General features: G+C 33.3%; 2 protein-coding genes and 1 long non-coding RNA gene across 3 annotated transcripts; 1 reads left to right on the forward strand and 2 right to left on the reverse strand.

Moving 5' to 3' along the window:
- Positions 1-4,525: 4,525 nt before the first annotated feature.
- LOC106755965 (protein BEARSKIN2) lies at positions 4,526-7,183 on the reverse strand. Its single transcript, XM_014638202.2, has 3 exons — positions 6,922-7,183; positions 5,658-5,935; positions 4,526-5,505 (listed from the first exon to the last, which is right to left on the reverse strand). Exons 1-3 carry the CDS (start codon positions 7,082-7,084, stop codon positions 4,858-4,860), a joined length of 1,089 nt encoding a protein of 362 aa, XP_014493688.1. The 5' UTR covers positions 7,085-7,183; the 3' UTR covers positions 4,526-4,857.
- Positions 7,184-10,616: 3,433 nt separating this feature from the next.
- LOC106756329 lies at positions 10,617-13,268 on the forward strand. The gene is made up of 4 exons (XR_001375470.2): positions 10,617-10,973; positions 11,171-11,229; positions 12,938-13,043; positions 13,256-13,268. It is a non-coding gene; the product is annotated as an uncharacterized LOC106756329 (long non-coding RNA).
- On the reverse strand, positions 13,176-16,348 carry LOC106756327 (PHD finger protein At1g33420-like). Its single transcript, XM_014638713.2, has 5 exons — positions 15,874-16,348; positions 15,302-15,428; positions 15,002-15,217; positions 14,304-14,912; positions 13,176-14,218 (listed from the first exon to the last, which is right to left on the reverse strand). The coding sequence occupies exons 1-5, from the start codon at positions 16,196-16,198 to the stop codon at positions 13,372-13,374; spliced, it is 2,124 nt and encodes a 707-aa protein (XP_014494199.1). The 5' UTR covers positions 16,199-16,348; the 3' UTR covers positions 13,176-13,371.
- Positions 16,349-18,336: the final 1,988 nt, after the last annotated feature.

An 18,336-nucleotide genomic window follows, 5' to 3' on the forward strand; every position in this document is an offset into this window, starting at 1 on the left:
GACGTGGCTTTATCACTTTCTGGTGCTGGGATGGACTGGATTGCTAGCTCTTCCTGATTCTTGACCGCTCGCTCTCCTTCAGCCTTGACCGTTAGGTGGACTTCGATCTTTGACCGGAGGGGGAGGTACCTGCAATGGCACTCTGACGCTCAAGTTAGGAGCGGTTTTGGGAATTGTGTATCACAATTGTATGTTTGAGTTTTGCTCAAACGTAAGTAGAGTGTGAGTGGAATGTGATTGAAAGATGATTAAAAGGTGATTGGAAGTACCTGGCTTGTGGCACTGACTCTCTATTTATAATTTGTCTCATTATGTAATCAAATTCATAATCTTGGAAGAATCTAAAAGATTATTGTAACATATACACAAGCAATCAGAAGAATCTAAAACATAAAGGGAATAAATTACCTCTACTTCAGACCCTGGAAGTGCAATCAGAGGTGGAACACCTCCTTCTCGTCCAATGGCAACACTAAGCAAACAAAAACCAACACTAATGAATACAAGTATAATCTAATACAAAAAGATAATCAAATTTTATAATGACAATTTTTTTAACCAAGTTCAAAACCATATCTTAGTCAAACAAATTGAACAAAAAGTAAAAAATAGGAAGAGCACATTGAACTAAAATCATATATTTTATTAGTGAAAACCAGAACAAATCCTTTACTTCATCTTCTACTTTTAAACAAAGTAGGTTGTTAACTTGAAAATCAATTTCATTGAGGAAGAGGTAGAAGAGAATGTGCTAGGAGATTTAATCAAATACGTTTACAACCTTTATTAGTAATACTCATCTATATTTATATATATTATATATTATTATGAAATGGTTTAATTTGTAATAATATTGGAATAAGAAAAAGAAGTGAGTTGGAAGGTGGTTTAATTTGACTTGGTAGAGTAACAATGTTAGTTTGATGAGTACATAGTAGGTACTGGTTTTGCTAGCTAATGGGTATTGCTATATATGGTGGACGAAAGCAAGAGACAGACAAAGTGGTCCAACTGAGTCTATGGCTGACTGACACCCTCAACAGTCGTGTTCATTATTTCAAAACAAGGTTGTGGAGCAGAAACAAGGCTGGACATGTCATGTGTGAGCACCAGTAGCTGTAGCAGTACCCATCAAAAAATAATTCAAAAAGGAGTGAACAAAATAAAAAATAAGCAAGCACCCATGTCATACAATTGTTTGATACCCACCAAATCGAGCAAGAGAGGAAATTAAAAACACCTTTTTGTGGTTCCTTCGGCCTTCGCACCACCAACTTCTATGTCTCAGCTTAAATCGCAACACACCAGCCTCAATTGATGCCTCGTCAAAATCCAACTAGGTCTTGGCAAACGAACCAAAAATGGGCCAATTAAAATAAAATTAACACAGATTAGGGTTCAATTTTAAAGATTTCTAGGCATTGCAGATTACCAAAAAAATGAATTAGGGCTCGATAGATTAACTATTTAGGGCTCCACAAAACAATTATTTAGGGCTCGAGAGAAGAATGATTGAGGGCACCTACCGCTCGACAGAAGAGGCGTTGAGTAGACCGACAGCTGCACAAAAGAGAGGACCGACAGCTCGCCACCGGAGAAGTCGACAGTTGCAGAGAAGACAACTTTGAGAGGAGACGTGACTGAAGCTTCGACACCACAACTCACTGAAGGTGACAGTGTTTGATACGCAGAGAGAGCAAACAGAGGTGTTCTGGAGATGAAGGTTAGAGATGGACAGCGCGAGAGAGAAAAGAGAGTTCGAGACAAGGGTTCGAGAAAGAGGGTAAAATGCAAACTGAGTCAGCTCCAGCAGTCAATTAACCCAAAAATATTTTTTTAAATAAATTATTTTCCACACCCGTACATAATATCACTAGTACAAAATCATATTTTATGACGTACAAAAACGAATTATTGCGTACATAGGTCTACACTACGATTTCTTTTTACCAGTATGGATAATCAAAGTGTAGACCGTGCATATCGAATTGGGCAAAAGAAAGATGTCATTGTATATAGACTAATGACATCTAGAACGGTTGAAGAAAAGATCTACAGGAAACCGATAATTTTTCCCCTTCTTAATGCAATGAACATACATGGAAACGAAGACATGTATATACACGTGCTCATGCATGCAAAATCATGAAACTGTGTGCGTGTGTGGTGGATGTATGTCATGGTTTTGATTGAATTACATGGCAACAAAATAAGTGAAGACATTGATAGACTTTTTTTCGTACACATTGCATGTTTTATAGGTATATAAGGGAGGATTATTCAAAACTGCTACCAAGAAGAAAGAACCGATTCTGTACTTTAGCCAACATGTATAATTTGTCGGACCTATTATTATTTGAAAAATGCACTTGCAAGTTCACTAAGGTGTGATTTCGTGTAATCTTTAATTCATCCCTTTCAGGATCTTAGGGAGCTTTTCCGCCTTCGAAAAGAAGGATTTGATGTATCTGTTACCCAAAGGCAATTGAATGAGGAGCACGATCGTCAATATACAGTGTAATGAGAGTCTAGAATTGGGAAATGTGTTCAAATTTTCTCATTTTGGTGTTCATTATGAAAATTTAATAATATGACAAAAAATAGTGTGTTTTAGGAACTGCCTTTTTTTCAAAAAATAATCTATTTTTGAAAATAGACCATTAGGAAGCTGTTGAAATTGTAATTATTTATTCTTGACATTCTTTCTTCTTCTTTGGAGCCATCACAAATTTTAAGTTGACATTCATAAAAAACTGCAGCAAAGTCTAACAAATTATGATAAAAAAAAAGAAATAACTCTAATGAACGTGAACATAAACAATTTTACTCAATATCAATTCAAAACACTTTTCTCCAGTATTCATATAAAAAAATGGACTGATTTTAGAAACGGTGTCATAATATGTTCGTAAATTTTTGCTACGTCATAAAATATGTAGACCTATTATAACGTACAAAACTATGTACGTCATAACTCGTTTTTGTACGTCATAAAATATTATTTTTGTACTAGTGTATCTGTAGTTAAAGACCTCCTTCAAACTACATACGCATAATACATATTATATACGGATATATCCTTGGGTAATTTTGCCGCCACCACGCGCCAAAGTTAAATACGGATATTATATACGAAAATATCCGTATATAAAATTCCGTACATAATTTCCGTATATAAAAGTTTTTTTATATACGGATTTAAATTCGTATATAAATTGCCGTATGTAAATGGATTTTTTCTTGTAGTGATAAACCGAGCAGTGAGGTTCTAGACGGACCCATGTTCGTCCTAAACCGAGCGGTGAGGTTCTAGACGGACCCATGTTCGTCCTAAACCGAGCGGTGAGATTCTATACGGACTCACTCTCGTCCTAAACCAAGCGGTGAGATTCTATACGGACTCACTCTCGTCCTAAACTGAGCAGTGAGGTTCTACACGAACCTATCCTCGTCTTAAACCGAGCGGTGAGGTTCTACACGGACCCACGCTCGTCCTAAACCGAGCGGTGAGATTCTATACAGACTCACTCTCGTCCTAGACCGAGCGGTGAAGTTCTACACGAATCTATCCTCGTCTTAAACCGAGCGGTGAGGTTCTACACGGACCCANNCTCGTCCTAAACCGAGCGGTGAGATTCTATACGGACTCACTCTCGTCCTAAACCGAGCGGTGAGATTCTATACGGACTCACTCTTGTCCTAAACCGAGCGGTAGGAAACGTTCTCTGTGAACGCTCACCCTCGTCCTCAACTGAAACAGTCACAGGTGTTCAACCGTTCGGTCATCTACAAAGTGACGACTAAAAACAACCTTCCTCAAACTCATAAGTCCTATAGTTAATCATGGCTAAAGCCGAACGATTAACTCGGACTTGGGGGGCATAATGTACAGTATGATATCCGGGTCGAGCGGTTACGATATATCTTATTAAAAATATAAAATAATCAAAGGATAATCAAAAATATCTTATTAAAGATATTGATAAGCAGAAGATAAAATAATTAAGGGATAATAAAGAATATTTATTTAAAAATATTTAGCAACTAACCAGATTTTCAGGTAAGTCTGTTTATATTATATTCTGTTTATATTTTATTTTGTTGGGCTTATATCAGTTCAAGGTTCATGAGACAAATTATAAATAGAGAGTCCGGGCTTCCAATCACCTTCTAATCATCTTTCAATCACATTCCACTCACACTCTACTTACGTTTGAGCAGAACTCAAACATACAATTGTGATACACAATTCCCAAAACCTCTCCTAACTTGAGCGTCGGAGTGTCATTGCAGGTACCTCCCCCTCCGGTCAAAGATCGAAATCCACCCAACGGTCAAGGCTGAAGGAGAGCGAGCGGTCAAGACTCAAGAAGAGCTAGCAATCCAGCCCATCCCAGCACCAGAAAGTGATAAAGCCGCGTCATCCAGGTTAGTGTCTCGGTCCCCAAAAATATCTATCGAAACAGTCATCTTCTAGGACATGATGCATCATGCAATTGCAAATAATCAAATCTTAGACATACAATTAATCAACACCACCATAATTGCATTTGTTTTCAATGGTAGTACTTGGGAAACAAATGGATTGAAATATTACAATTAACGATGTCTTCAAACATAAACAATTGAAACCAGTATATATGAAAATAAATATAAAAATAGTATCTTCTTGATCCATATTTTAAAATGGTTAGAGGCATCTAATTATCTCCAACCCTAACACATTAATTCGTTTGGTTGATCTGAGTGTAGAAGGTGCTGAGTTTTGTAGGTTGTTCTTTAAGTGTATCTTCGAAATACACTTATTGATACTAAAATATCATCAGTGTAATTTTGATACTCAGTAAGAAAGGGAAGTCATTGTTTTCCTCCATAGGCCCAGAAGTCCATCTCTCCCCGTAACGAAAGCTGGTTGATCTGATGCACAGACTGAGGGTTTGCTTCCTCAAACCTCACCCCTTTGTTTGATTCTTCATTCCCAAGATGGGAAGTAACTAGCCTATCAAGAACGCCCCATTCGTTTATTCCTTCACCTCTTCCGCCACCCACTTCGTGATTTGGCTCGCACGATCCAACTTCAATGCCAGACTCCGAAACTTGATATCTTAGGCCCTCGCTGCCACTCTCACACTCCCTAGGGTTTCCCATCAGTTGCTTTGCCATTATAGGGGTGTCTGAAGGTATAGATGATGCATAGGAGTAGTCAAAAACCATAGGTTTTTGGGTTTGAAGAAGGGTTTGTGATTGGAACAGTGAGTATTGGGGATTTTGCAAGTTTGGGTAATGGAGAGCGAGCTCAGGCTTATCAAGCTCGAGCCCTGCTGAGTTTCTATGATTTTGGTGTTGGTGTAGCAAGTAATGGTTTTCTCTGTGTATGAAGGAGCGTCCATTAGTGCTTGAGGAATTGTTCATTTGTTGATCTGGGTTATGTGTAGACCCACCTTCGTTTCCAATCTTGAATAAATTCTTCTTCTTGAACACTCTGCACACCACCCACCCATCTTCCTACAAATACATTCAGACATATATCATTAGAGAGAGAGAGAGAGAAAAAAGATTATGCAGAAACTTTATCAGTGGATTAATTTGATTTTGTTTGAAGGATAATTCAGTATGAAATCGATATTAGTGAGTGAGAGGGAAAGAGAGATATATACGTTGGCGCTTCCTTGAGGATCATTGGCATCTTCTAGACGGTACTCATGCATGATCCAATCGGTCTTTTGTCCATGAGGAGCTCTTCCTTTGTAAAACACAAGGGTTTTTCTCATTCCAATCTTCTTGTAGCTGTTCCTAATGCACTTGTCTCTTCCTGTTGCTTTCCAAAACCCTGCATTCGTTGCTCTATTAGTCCTTGAACCTGTAGGGTACTTTCTATCCTTGTGACTGAAGAAATACCACTCGTTCTGTGGAGTTGATCCAATTCTACATCGTTCTGTTCGTCATGATAAATTTAACACAATCAGAAGTCAAAATGAAAATTCTCGAAAGAGAGAGATAAACAACTCAACAGATGAAGTTCGAACAAGACAGGCTCATCAGTAAGTAATGATGTTAACTTAGCAATCTAAAGTGCTTGATTTTCTAAACGGTGTCTTTTTCAATTTAGAGTTTTTAGATTCATTTTTTAGGACAAAGGCAATCATCATATCAGTAACAAAATCGTTTTACATGTACTTAAGTAACATCCTATGAAGGCACGAAAAAAAAAAAATTGAGTGACGGTACTGCGTAAAATACTTACAAGTAATAGAATGTGCGTGTGCCATTACTTTTATTCCTTTATTCACTATTATCATTGTAGAAATCAAGGTGACATGGTATTGTCTTTAACAGTAAGCGACCAGCTTAAAGATTATTAAATTGGAGACACAGTTATTTTTATCCTTATAAGCATTCATCCTTTCTGCTTTATTTGACTAAACATATATATATCTTTTAAGAAGAATCACATACTTTCATAGCGCATCTGATATCTGATAACAGCTTCAAGATTCAATTACGAAAAAAAATTCACAAATTGTCCAGGAATAGGACGTTTATATATCATAACCGAACATGTATGTATTAAGTCTTATAATTCAACCAGAACGCTGTGTTTATTTAAAGTCTGAGAAATTTAAATACTAAATATATTGCAAGTGAAAGCTTGCCGCTATTCAACTAAAAGTATGACGAAAAACTTTTATGTTTATCTATTTAATTACCTTCAAACAAAAACATACGAATTTGTCATCCTGCTTGAAAATCGAAATTCATGCTTAAGGGAACATAGAAAGTATGAAACGGAAAAGAAAATTGGCATTATTTTAAGAATTTATTTGTAGTATAAAGATTGAAATATCAGGAAAAGAGCATGCAGAAAGGTAATCGAACCATACAGAAAACAACCAAATATATCCTACTGACACTTTAATTTACCTTGCAAATCCCAAGGCTCCATCTTGTTCAAGTCGACCTCTCTAATAACATCCATGTCAAACTTCTGAAAGGAGACCTTCTTCTTCAAGTAGTAATGAAGAAGCTCTTCATCCGTCGGATGAAACCTAAATCCCGGCGGCACACCACCATTAGAGGAAGCCATCTAATCTCCAAACTCAAGCTCTCAATCACTTCACAAGTAGCTGCTTTCTCTCTCTCTCTCTCTCTTTGAACTCAATTAATTTGAAGAACAAAGCAATCAATTCGTACGTGGTGTTGCAAGCATGGCACTTATATACCTTCTTGGTTGTCAACGCCACCATTACACACTGTGACCATATAGAAAGGGTTGACGGCCGGTGACTACGCCGACGGAAATGGTTAAAGCTAGCTATCGTAAAAAGCAAGTTTACGGAATGAATGTGACCGGTAGTATGATTGTTATTTTTTATTATTTTTGATAATTTCTTCATATTTTTCGTAGGGTTTCCCCCACAAGCGTATGGGGAGCGTAAGCTACACTTTCCTACTCGTAGTAATTAACCTACGTTCACAAATTCACGTCCCAAAGTAAATATATCGCTTTTGTTTCGACCTTAGAGGAAAAAAAAAACATATTCTGCCTGACGCAAACCCGACATAACTAGGTATGAAAAATGGACATGCTTAATTTGTGGTTAGGGAATAATGATAAGGTTAGTCAAAACCCTAGTTTGTAATATAATAATTGTGAGCTGTTTAAAGGTCACTAACATCACTAACAAAGAATTATCTTTTACGTACGTGAGACTTCACCTTAAAAATATGATGTATACATACATACATACACGTGTGTGTGGTGGTATACTGATATAACATGCATACAAAATTAATTTCCGATCTGTAATTAGGTGTCACATTTCAATTAAGGAAATTGTTAAGAGTAATATAATATGTAAGTATTGGTTGAAAATTGAAACTATTACCGTATCTCGAATACTGGGGCGTACGCATGATGATGATCCTTTAGAAAATGAAGATAGTGTTTATGTGAAATGAAGAGATGAGACGCGCTTCTGAAAACACTGTGGACTAAGCTGCAATGAATATATTAGTTTAAATGGGTAAATGATCCCGAGAATTAAAAACTAAGATAGTATTTGATTGTTGTGAAAGCAATGTTAGGAAAAACGGTAGTAAAGTTTCTTGGGATTTCCGCATTTCATTGGACGGCCGAAGTTTTATACTAATAAAAATGTTGTTGATGGCGAATTATTTATGTAAATTATTGAGAATTTAAGAAATTATAGGTTTAGTCTTAAATGTTGATAGAGAGAGTTAGAGACGCAGTCGCCATAGCTGGGGCAAGCACATGTGGGTATGTGCATTCAGATTGCTTTGGTTGATTCAATTGCACGCATTGTTTTTGTACTTTTTGTGATTTATCTTTCCCAATGATCTTGCATATCAGCCATATATACGAAATGTCTACAACATATGTAAAACTTGCATGCAGAGTTTCATTTCAGTTTATGACTAATTAAGCTGTGATAGTAAATTATATGAGTGAGAAAACAGAGCATGATCATGATTGGTTAATTGAAGGAAACATGAAATCTCAAAGTCCGTGTATCTGCGTTAGTTCATGCATGCATATATTTCTCCCGTAGACCGGATATTTATATTATTAGCTCATCACAGCTGTTCCCCATAATATGTTGACTCAAATCTGGTGGAAATTTTTTGAACTATTTCCAGGTGATTGTAGAAACATAGAAAATGGACGCAAAATATCTATAGACCAGATAAGATGGATAAATTCATCCTTTTAAAATTTTAGATCAAAGATTATATTAATATTTTACGGGATACAATTCAGCTTTTATTCATATTGTTTCTCTTTTATAATATTTTAGATCAAAGATTATATTAATATTAAAGTCATTAGTGATATCACCTAAAATTTAAATAAGTATGTTTTATGAATTGATACCGCTTAAATTAAATCCTGCCCAATGGTTTTTACTATTTGCAGACCCCTTTCCCCTTCCGCTTTCTCTTTGCACCCCTATTGCTCACTCTTCATCCAAACCGAAAGAAAAATGTATTTTTAATTACTTTTTTATACATTTTTTACAACTATGACAGTACGTGATTAGTCGTTTTAATTATATGAATTAATAAAATAATGATGTATAATCCGTTGTTAAAAATTTGTTAAAATATTATGATCTAATACGAAAATAAATTTACGTAATTGTGACTAATTTAAAGTATGAATTCATTGAGGACAATGGAAATTTTGTTAAACATGGGATATGATTTCAAAGTCTCACCCTATGCAAGAAAAATCTCAAGAATAACTTTCAAACTTTTGAAGATATTATGCTTTAATCTTTCAACTGAAATGGTATACGTGTATTTAGCATGAAAAAACAAATATTGACTTTATATATATATATATATTATATTTTTCAGTAGTACCACCAGATACACGTATTCATTAAAACTGACCAAATAATTATTCTTAAAACATTTTACAACTATTTAATAAATTTCGTAAAGAATGATTATGCACTTATATATGGCTTTGCTTGTGGAAAAATAATGCATCAAAATATCTTAAATTAAGGGAAAATGGGCATTTTTTTTAAAAAAAAAAAGAAGAGTATTTAGGCCCACTAAATTTTTTCTTTTCTTTAAATAGACACTTAAACCTCAATGTTATTACAATTGATTTCAACTTATTATTCTATTCATAAATAGACACATTAAATTGTAATTTTGTTCGAATTGCTTATTAAATTGTACCGTTTTATTTTAATAGACACCTTAAATTTCTAATTAATTCTTAAACTTTATTAATTATTTTTGTAAATAGTTTCATCTAATCTCACTATTAAAACTTATTTAATTATTTTCAAAAAGTTATTGCATCATCAGAAAGCTGAATCAAAGTTCTATATTTTTTAAATCTGTAGTTTTGTATATAAACAATTAAAATTTTTACTCAATTATCATTTATTGGTGAAATAAAATACACCATTTTATTTTTTTTACTTTTGTTTTAATTTATAAAAAATGAATTATAACAAAAAGAAGACGAAGTTAATGAATTTAGGACATTTTATTCAAACGATTTAACTGAAACTTGCTATAAAACATCTTTATAAAAAAAGATATGGTCTAAGAGTTAATTGGACTAAAACTAAATTCTAGATGTCCATTTATGAAAAAAACAAAGTTCAATAATTAATTAAAATTAAGTTAAAATTCATTTATAATTTAAATTATTTATTTGTAAAAGGGATTAAATTAAACAAGGCGAAAATTAAAAGTGTCATGGCGGGGTAATTTCTTTTTTTCCTTTTTAAAGTTACATTAAAGTAACATGGATAAGTATTCGTTTAAATAATTATACATTTCTAAAATTATTTTTAATTAACAAAAAAAATTGTGTGAACTTATAAACTAGTTGTTCAAAAAATTAAATTAATCTTTCAATAAACATCTTCGTAAAAGCAATTAAATGGAAGGATCTAAAAAGCTTTATAATATTTTCATAAAATACATAATTCAATGAAAAATTAATTTACTATTTGCCATAAATACTCAATAATCACCTCTGATTAGGGTGTGATTAAATTTTATTTAATGGAAAATCTATGGTCTGGATGGGTTTGTGGGACTGACAGTACTATAGTCTATAGGAGACCCAATGGGCCAATAACTTATAACTGATCGGTTAGAAAAATACATTCCCTAGTTTCTCTTTTCCTTTTCCTTGAATGCACTCAAGAACATTCTCTTTGTTTAAATCCTCTTCATCTTGTTCCGCAGCGCTACCCTAAGCATTGGGATTAGGGCTTTTAACTAGTAATTATTGCAGAATTAAGGAGCTACGTCAATCCTAATTGTGTCTGCACTCTGCCACACCTCATTTTGATTGATTCATCATCAACTTAATCTGTGAATAATCTTTGAATTCGATCACAGATTAAGTTTCGTTTCTTCGAGTTGGAGGAATCCGCAATCTGTTTTCCCTCGCTCTCCTCCCATCCAATCAATTAGAGGTGAGCCACTACGTCATAACTCTTTCTTTTTTCATTTATTTGACTGATTTGCATTCCGTGAATTTCAATGGAATGCTGTGGCGAGGTTCTTCATTGTCAGTCACCACATGTATATTTCAATTCTTGTTAGAACTGTAATTACATTTGACATATCGTACACAAATTTACTTATATTAATTTGGTTGGTTTATGTTTAGATCTAAATCTCGTTACTGCGGCATCATTCCCTCCGTAAGAAACTCACAATTCTTGACTGGTACGACAATCTTTCAATACTCTCTCTCTCTCTCTACTGTGAAGATTGTGTTCTACATGCTTGATTGTCAATATCTAATATTTTTACTATTATCTGCTTTCAATCTGGTTGAAAAGGATAGTAGTTTGTTATATTTTGTCACACATCATGATGGTTAAGTTGAAAATCGCTCTGCCAAACAATTCTCTGGAGTTGCTTTGCAAGCATTGTTGTTTTGTGATTTCTTATTGCTTTTAAATGATGCTTCTTCTGAACCCTCTTTGCTCTTTGATGCATATCGTATACCTTAATGTAAGTTAGTTATTAGCTTCATTGCATCGATTATAATTTACCCATCCAAAGAGTGTTGAGAAACGAAATCTGGAATTGTTCTCAAACAGAAAATGGAGCTACCCTTTGCAGAATTTCATATTTTTATTCTGTTTATAAGTTTACAGGGAAATTGTCTTGGCTATATAAGGGAAAGAAGCTAAATTAAGTATCACAACATGCCTTTTGTAACCCTTTTCATGTCATTTATGTCTTGTGTAAAAGAACTCAACGGAAGACTTTCTCTATCCATAATGGCTTATTCGGTTCTTCTAATTATAAAACGTTTTTCTTTTAATCTCTATTTAAAAACATCATATTTTAAATCCCACACATACCATTTTTAATCCCTTCAACGAGAATTCAAAGAGATTAAAGATTATGTGTGGGCACTAAAAGCAAATATTTATAGGTATAGAGACTAAAAGAGAGTTTTTAAAACTATAGGAACCGAATGAAATATTAAACTTAGAATTTATATGGTTGTTTCCAGCAAAGTTGTTGTGATAATACTGTCAATGTCAATACTTCATGTTTTTTCCGTTTATTTCATCGGAAGGGAGAGCATTTGCTTCCTGTTCACAGTGGCTGATTTCCTCCTCTTTTAGTCAAACATGTTACCACTTATGTGCTATAACTATAAGGTCTACAGAAATATAAAATGACTAGAGTTCTCCTTGACGCTGCTGCTTCTCTGAAGACTCAGATTGATACCAATAGAGACTTGGGTATTACAGTGCTTAAGTTTAATATGAAGTAGTAAGAGATATTCGATGGATTAGTCCAATGGTTTGGTTCTCCTCTTTTAGCGGGCACGTTTTTAGGGAGAGTTTTGCTTGTCTTCAGATGCTTATAACAACTTTGTATAGCTTCATGGTTGTTATTCCTTATTAGGATGTATCGGTGCTTAATATTTTTGGACAATGTATGTTTAAACTTTGCCATTTTACACTATTGATGAAAAGAAGGCAGACATTTTTCTTTACCTAGGTTTTCCTCGTTAGTGTTTTTTTTTTTTTTTTTTGTGGATCATGGTGAGTTTCTTCTGTTAATTTGCCATATAGGCAGATAAATTCTTATAAGAAAGCCTTTTTAGGTTGTCATCTTCAGGCCAATTATCCCCCTTGCATTCTAACATTAAGTACAAACTCATGGCAAAGCTAAGCTTACCTGAGAAGCCGCATATTATTTCACAAATCTTGTGTTTGCATTTATGGTTTACTTAAATGTTACATCTCTTTCAATTGATCAAATTCACTCCATCCGTAAAAGCAAATGAATTAGAAGCTTAAAACTAGATACTGTTTTAACATTTCTCTGAATTGTTAAATGTTTAGTACTTGCAAGACCTATTACAATCATTTTAACCTATTCATCCACTTTTATGCACTTGTTCCAGCTAGAGAGATGCTGTTGATTGTTGAAGTTCGTAGAGAAAGCTATCAAATCCAAGTGATAAATTTGCGCCATCAAATAAAAATCTTGTCATCTTATATACAGCTCAAGTAAGTAGGCAGCCTAACTACTGAATTTGAGTAATATTTGAAGTTGTAATGCATTTTAAAAACGAAATTTTTAGAATATACATGTCATTCATGATATATTTTTCATTATATTCTTAACGCTGCTGTAAATAATTTCAAGATAATAAAACAAAGTTGTCATTTTTGATTCATATACGTTGAGCTTGATAAAGCCAAGCTGCACTGACTTGCAGGCCTAAAGCTCTCAAAAAACAGAGGCTTCAAACATTCAACTGGCCCCATTCACAAAATCCTAGCTGAAGACGACTAATAACTATACAGATACATACATATACAAAAAGCTATACACTCAACGTACACCAAAATTCACAGTTATGTTACATGAAACTGTTGGACAGTCCCTAGCTGCTGCCTCATCTCTGCAAGATGAGTTGAATATACAGGTTCCGTTAGGTTCCTCACCAGATGTTGGTGACCTTTTTGTTTCCTCACGGTACAAGTTGACACACCTCATGCAAACAAACTTAGAAGGCATGCCATCAGAATTATCAATTCCAGCGCATCTGGTATGCTGCCAAACGCCACAGGTATCACATGCTAACATTTTCTCTCCGTCATCATCCTTGGCTCCACAAGTGCAATCAACCTTCCACACCTCAGTTCCTCGTTCCATTCGGAATCTGCTTAGCCCATGTTTTGCTGGGCATTTACCTTGAATGCGGACTGATCCACTTGTTCCAAGCAAGAACTTCACGGTGAGGGAGTCACTGATTGACCCATATCCTAGGAGTTCTTCAGCTTGAAACCTCTTATACATTGCATATACCTCTTGGAAAGCACTAGTGGCTTCGCTCTTGAGCTCAGCAACGGTAGCATTCAAAGGCAACACTATAAGCTCTGGCGGCGGGGATGGATCGTCCTTAGGCTGATCAGAAAGCTCGACATGACACCACAACCTAATAACAGAAGGCAGTTCGATTGCCATTTCATATGGCTTGTAATCTTTCATAAACTGTTTACAGTCAAGGAGCTTCCTGGCTGAATCAGCAACCCTTTTCCTCATAATCCTAGGTCTGTATGACATCATTTTGTCAGGATGTATTATCGAGTCGAATAAAAATGTCAAGTCAGATATTAGTTGCCCTTCAGTAGGATAGCTTGAACATGTATTTAGTCCATTACTCCTAGGCCCCAACCTGTTATTGAGGATATATATAACACATGCTTTAGTTACATTTATTAAGATGTAATTGACAAAAACAATGTCTTCTTGAATCTCACCTGAACTCGATTGCACAGGAAACGGGATTACATCGTGAACAAACTACCATCCCATTGGCTGCTAATTTCCCAGGGAAGTGCTTAAGACAGTAGTCAAGAAGCTCTGGAGATGAAACACCCCTGCATACTGCACCCTTCAGAGCACGCCTTGTCACCCATTTGGACTCGGTACACGCACCTGATGCAATCAATACCTTGACAAGGGCACATTGCACCTCTTCAACATCTTTTCCCGTCCACGTACACAACAAATTACTGGTCTGCTTAAAAGTTCTCATGGCTATTGGCTTACGGCATTCACGAATCAACATCAACAAAAAGGAGAAGAGATCTTGAATGTTTAGAAGTTCTGTTTCTGCCAAAGACTGGTAAAGAGAAATGATACACTCCAGGCGGCTTCGTGGTCCCCGTCCATGAAATGAAAATGATGACAAGGGCATACTTGACAGGGTATTCACTGCGTTTTTGTAGGCATCTTGTGTAAGAGCATAACTGCCTGTTCCAAACTCATAAGCCCAATTACCATACCAGGAATGTCCTTTAGTGATCGCATGAAGCAATCGGTATTCCAGCCCGAATTTCTTGGACAAGTCCATCACGCTAACCTTCCTGCTCAAGTATACAACACGATTGTTAAATTTTAAAAACGGGGTCGTGTCATCCTGAAGCCACATGTGAGAAAAAAGTGTGATTCAAACCTCACAGAAATTGATGTACAAAGCCTGTCCCAGAAATCCATGATATCAGATCCAGATAGAAGCTTAGAGCCACCTTCTCTTCCACTTAGAGTAAGCAGGTGACCATAGCCATTGGAATGGACCACACCATGAAGAAGATGGGTGTTATCTTCAATCTGAAGATACACCCAGTCCTCAAGGTCATCCGCGGTGATGGCAAAGTTACACGATTTACAGCTGCAGCCATGTGGAAGACTAGGTATTATGCATTCAAATATCTCACATAAAATGTTTTAATGGAATAAATGAAAAGACTTATACCTTGTTTCAGATAATTGGAGAAGGTTTCCACATCTTGAACAAGGTCTTTGATACGGTTCGATTGCATTACTTGCAGCCCTTATTATGAAATGATATCGCTTTCGACAAACCGGATGCCCACTCCACCCTTTGTTTTTTTTTTTCAACAAAAAGTCAGCATTAGAGCACAACCATACATCCTCCATAGGCCCCATATGAAAATATATATCAATAATATCTGTTTTCCCACTAACAATATTGTTATTAATTATTAAATTATTAATACTACATTATTATAAATTAATAAATATACATATATAAAAAAATGGCAAAATATATTACTGTATTCGACATACAAAGAAATGGGGAAAAAAAAATACTGTAAAGTTTATTGTTTAATTTTCAGCCAATTTCTGAGAGGAAAAAAAAAAATAAGGTGGAGTTCGATACATACTAACTTGGCTAATGGAACAAGTTGTAAACACAGTTAAAAAATAGAATTAAAATTAACTGTCTGTTTAATTTGATTTTAAGCTAATGACAAATGCATGGGTCTAGAGTCAGCGAGTCACAAACTCGGCGAGTGGGCTCACCAACGACTCGGCACTGGTCACAATAAACAGAACTGCGAGAACGAGTAACATCCTCCTCAACAATGTCAAGAGTGACAACAGAAGGTGAGAGATCAGGTCCATCAACGAGGTCTCCGACACGGAACAGGATCTGCCACGTCATAAGAGACGGAAATAAAGAGGGAGGGAAAGTGATGCGCGCGTGGTCTGAGAGGAAGCGTTGGACACAGGTCCGAAAGGGTTGGCCGGAGGAAGCGTCAGAGGTAGCCGGAAAAGTGAGGAAATCATAGAGATCAGCTGTGACTCTCCTCTTCATCCTCTTGGATGGTCTCTCGTTGACTACCATGGTCCGGTGTGGAAGGTTAAGGGAAGATTAGGGAAAAGAGATCTGATAGATAAGAGGGTGTTTGTGAGAGAAGAAAGTATGGAAAACAGAAAAGACTGCAGCAGTGTGGGTGGAAGAGAGTAGAAGAAGGCGCTGGTTGCTAGGGTTAGATGGATGGTTTATTTTTGCATATATCCACTTTTTCTGATGGCATATTTGTCATTTTCTCCTTCGTTATGGCGGTTCACTTTCCCTTTCTCTCTCAACTGCCTTTTCAATTTTTACACCTTTTCATTGTTTTTTCTTTTTGCTATCTATATCAATAAATATTTTTAATTATATAGATTCAAATTATAAAACTTCTATATCTCAATAACTTACTTAATATAATATTCATATTTTAAAAAAAATTATGTAAGGCTTTTAAATATTTAAAAATACCTATTTAAATTATTTAGACATTTACATGTAAATTCATATATACCTGTTTATAATTTATTATATATATATATATATATATATATATATATATATATATATATATATATATATTATATCCTAGAAACGTTTATAATTATTTTGACATGAAATAGTATTTTATTAATTAAAGCTTAAATAATTATTAATCAAATATTATCTTATTTGTCTTAGTTATGATTTGAAATATTTGATTAAAAAGTTAACTTTAAAATCCTATATGCATTTTTATTTATAACTAAAAGAATTATATGATTTAGTGGAATAATTTTATAGTTTAAAAAGGAGCTACGTGATAACTATTCATATTATATTCTTTTTCATTTTTTATGATAATAAAAATTAAATTATAATTATAAGAATAAATATAAATAATATTTATAATCATAATATAAATCATTTTTTATTTATTTTATAGATAAATTTTCTATTATAAATAATTATTTTAATTTAAAAAATTGTTAAATATACAAAAAAATCAAATAAAAAGTAAATAATCATTTAAATAATAAAATTGATAGTATAATTATTTTAATTTAAAAACAGGAAAATTTATTGAAGAATAATTTCAAAAAATATTAACAAAATAAAATTATATAATAATATAAACAATGTTTTTAAAAACAATATTTTAATTGACTTATAATGTTCAAACTCTAAGATAATGTTATGTATTTATATTGATTATTCTTTATTTTTTTCATATATATATATATATATATATATATATATATATAAAATAATTTCCTATCTATAATAGTATAAATAAAATAATATACAAATAGTATATCACGTCTTTTCACTCAAAATATAATGAATTGTTATTAAATATTATAATTAAAATTTTACAAAAATAAAATTAATATTTAAAATATATTTTAACTTTTTTTGAAAACTTTTAATGTTTGAAATATTAAAAGGACAGAAACAAATTATAAGTATATATAAAATTACAAAAATATTTTTTTATAATTATAATTAAAATAAATGTACTTCACTAATAATAACAAAAATAATAAAATAATAAATTTGATAAAAATTCATATTCAATTTACATGATTTTTTAAAAATTATATTCAAATATATTATTTTGTCCACTATTTTTAATTTAAATACTTTTAATGGTAAAATATATCCAGTATCTTATATAAAAATATATTATAGAGATAAAATATCTGCTTTTGATTCTCATAATATTTCAGTATGTAGCTTTTTAAAAACTGTAGGGGACAATATATATATATATATATATATATATATATATATATATATATATATATATTGTAAAAGATAAAAATTGCATTATAATTATCAAGTGTGGATTTAATTTTCTTTAATTTTACACTTATAATTTGATTTCTTGCATTCAACTATGTTTTTATCAATATAATTTATTAAATTAATTTTTATAGAAATTCTATCCAAGATATATTCTAAATTTTATATAAACATTTTTAAATTGTATTTAAATATTATCAACCAATAAAATTGATATTTTTTTCTAAATTTGATCTTTTTAATAAAGAATAAAATTTTATTGCCTATACCATATATTAACGCAAAATATTAAACGAATAATAATGTGAAAATATTTGGATTTATTAGTAATCAAAATTTAAAAAGTTAATGGGAGTAACCTTTAAATTAAACATGTGATGATTAACTATATCAATCACTGTTAC

The sequence above is a fragment of the Vigna radiata genome, chromosome 2 (assembly GCF_000741045.1).
Source record: "Vigna radiata var. radiata cultivar VC1973A chromosome 2, Vradiata_ver6, whole genome shotgun sequence".
NCBI lineage: Eukaryota > Viridiplantae > Streptophyta > Magnoliopsida > Fabales > Fabaceae > Vigna > Vigna radiata.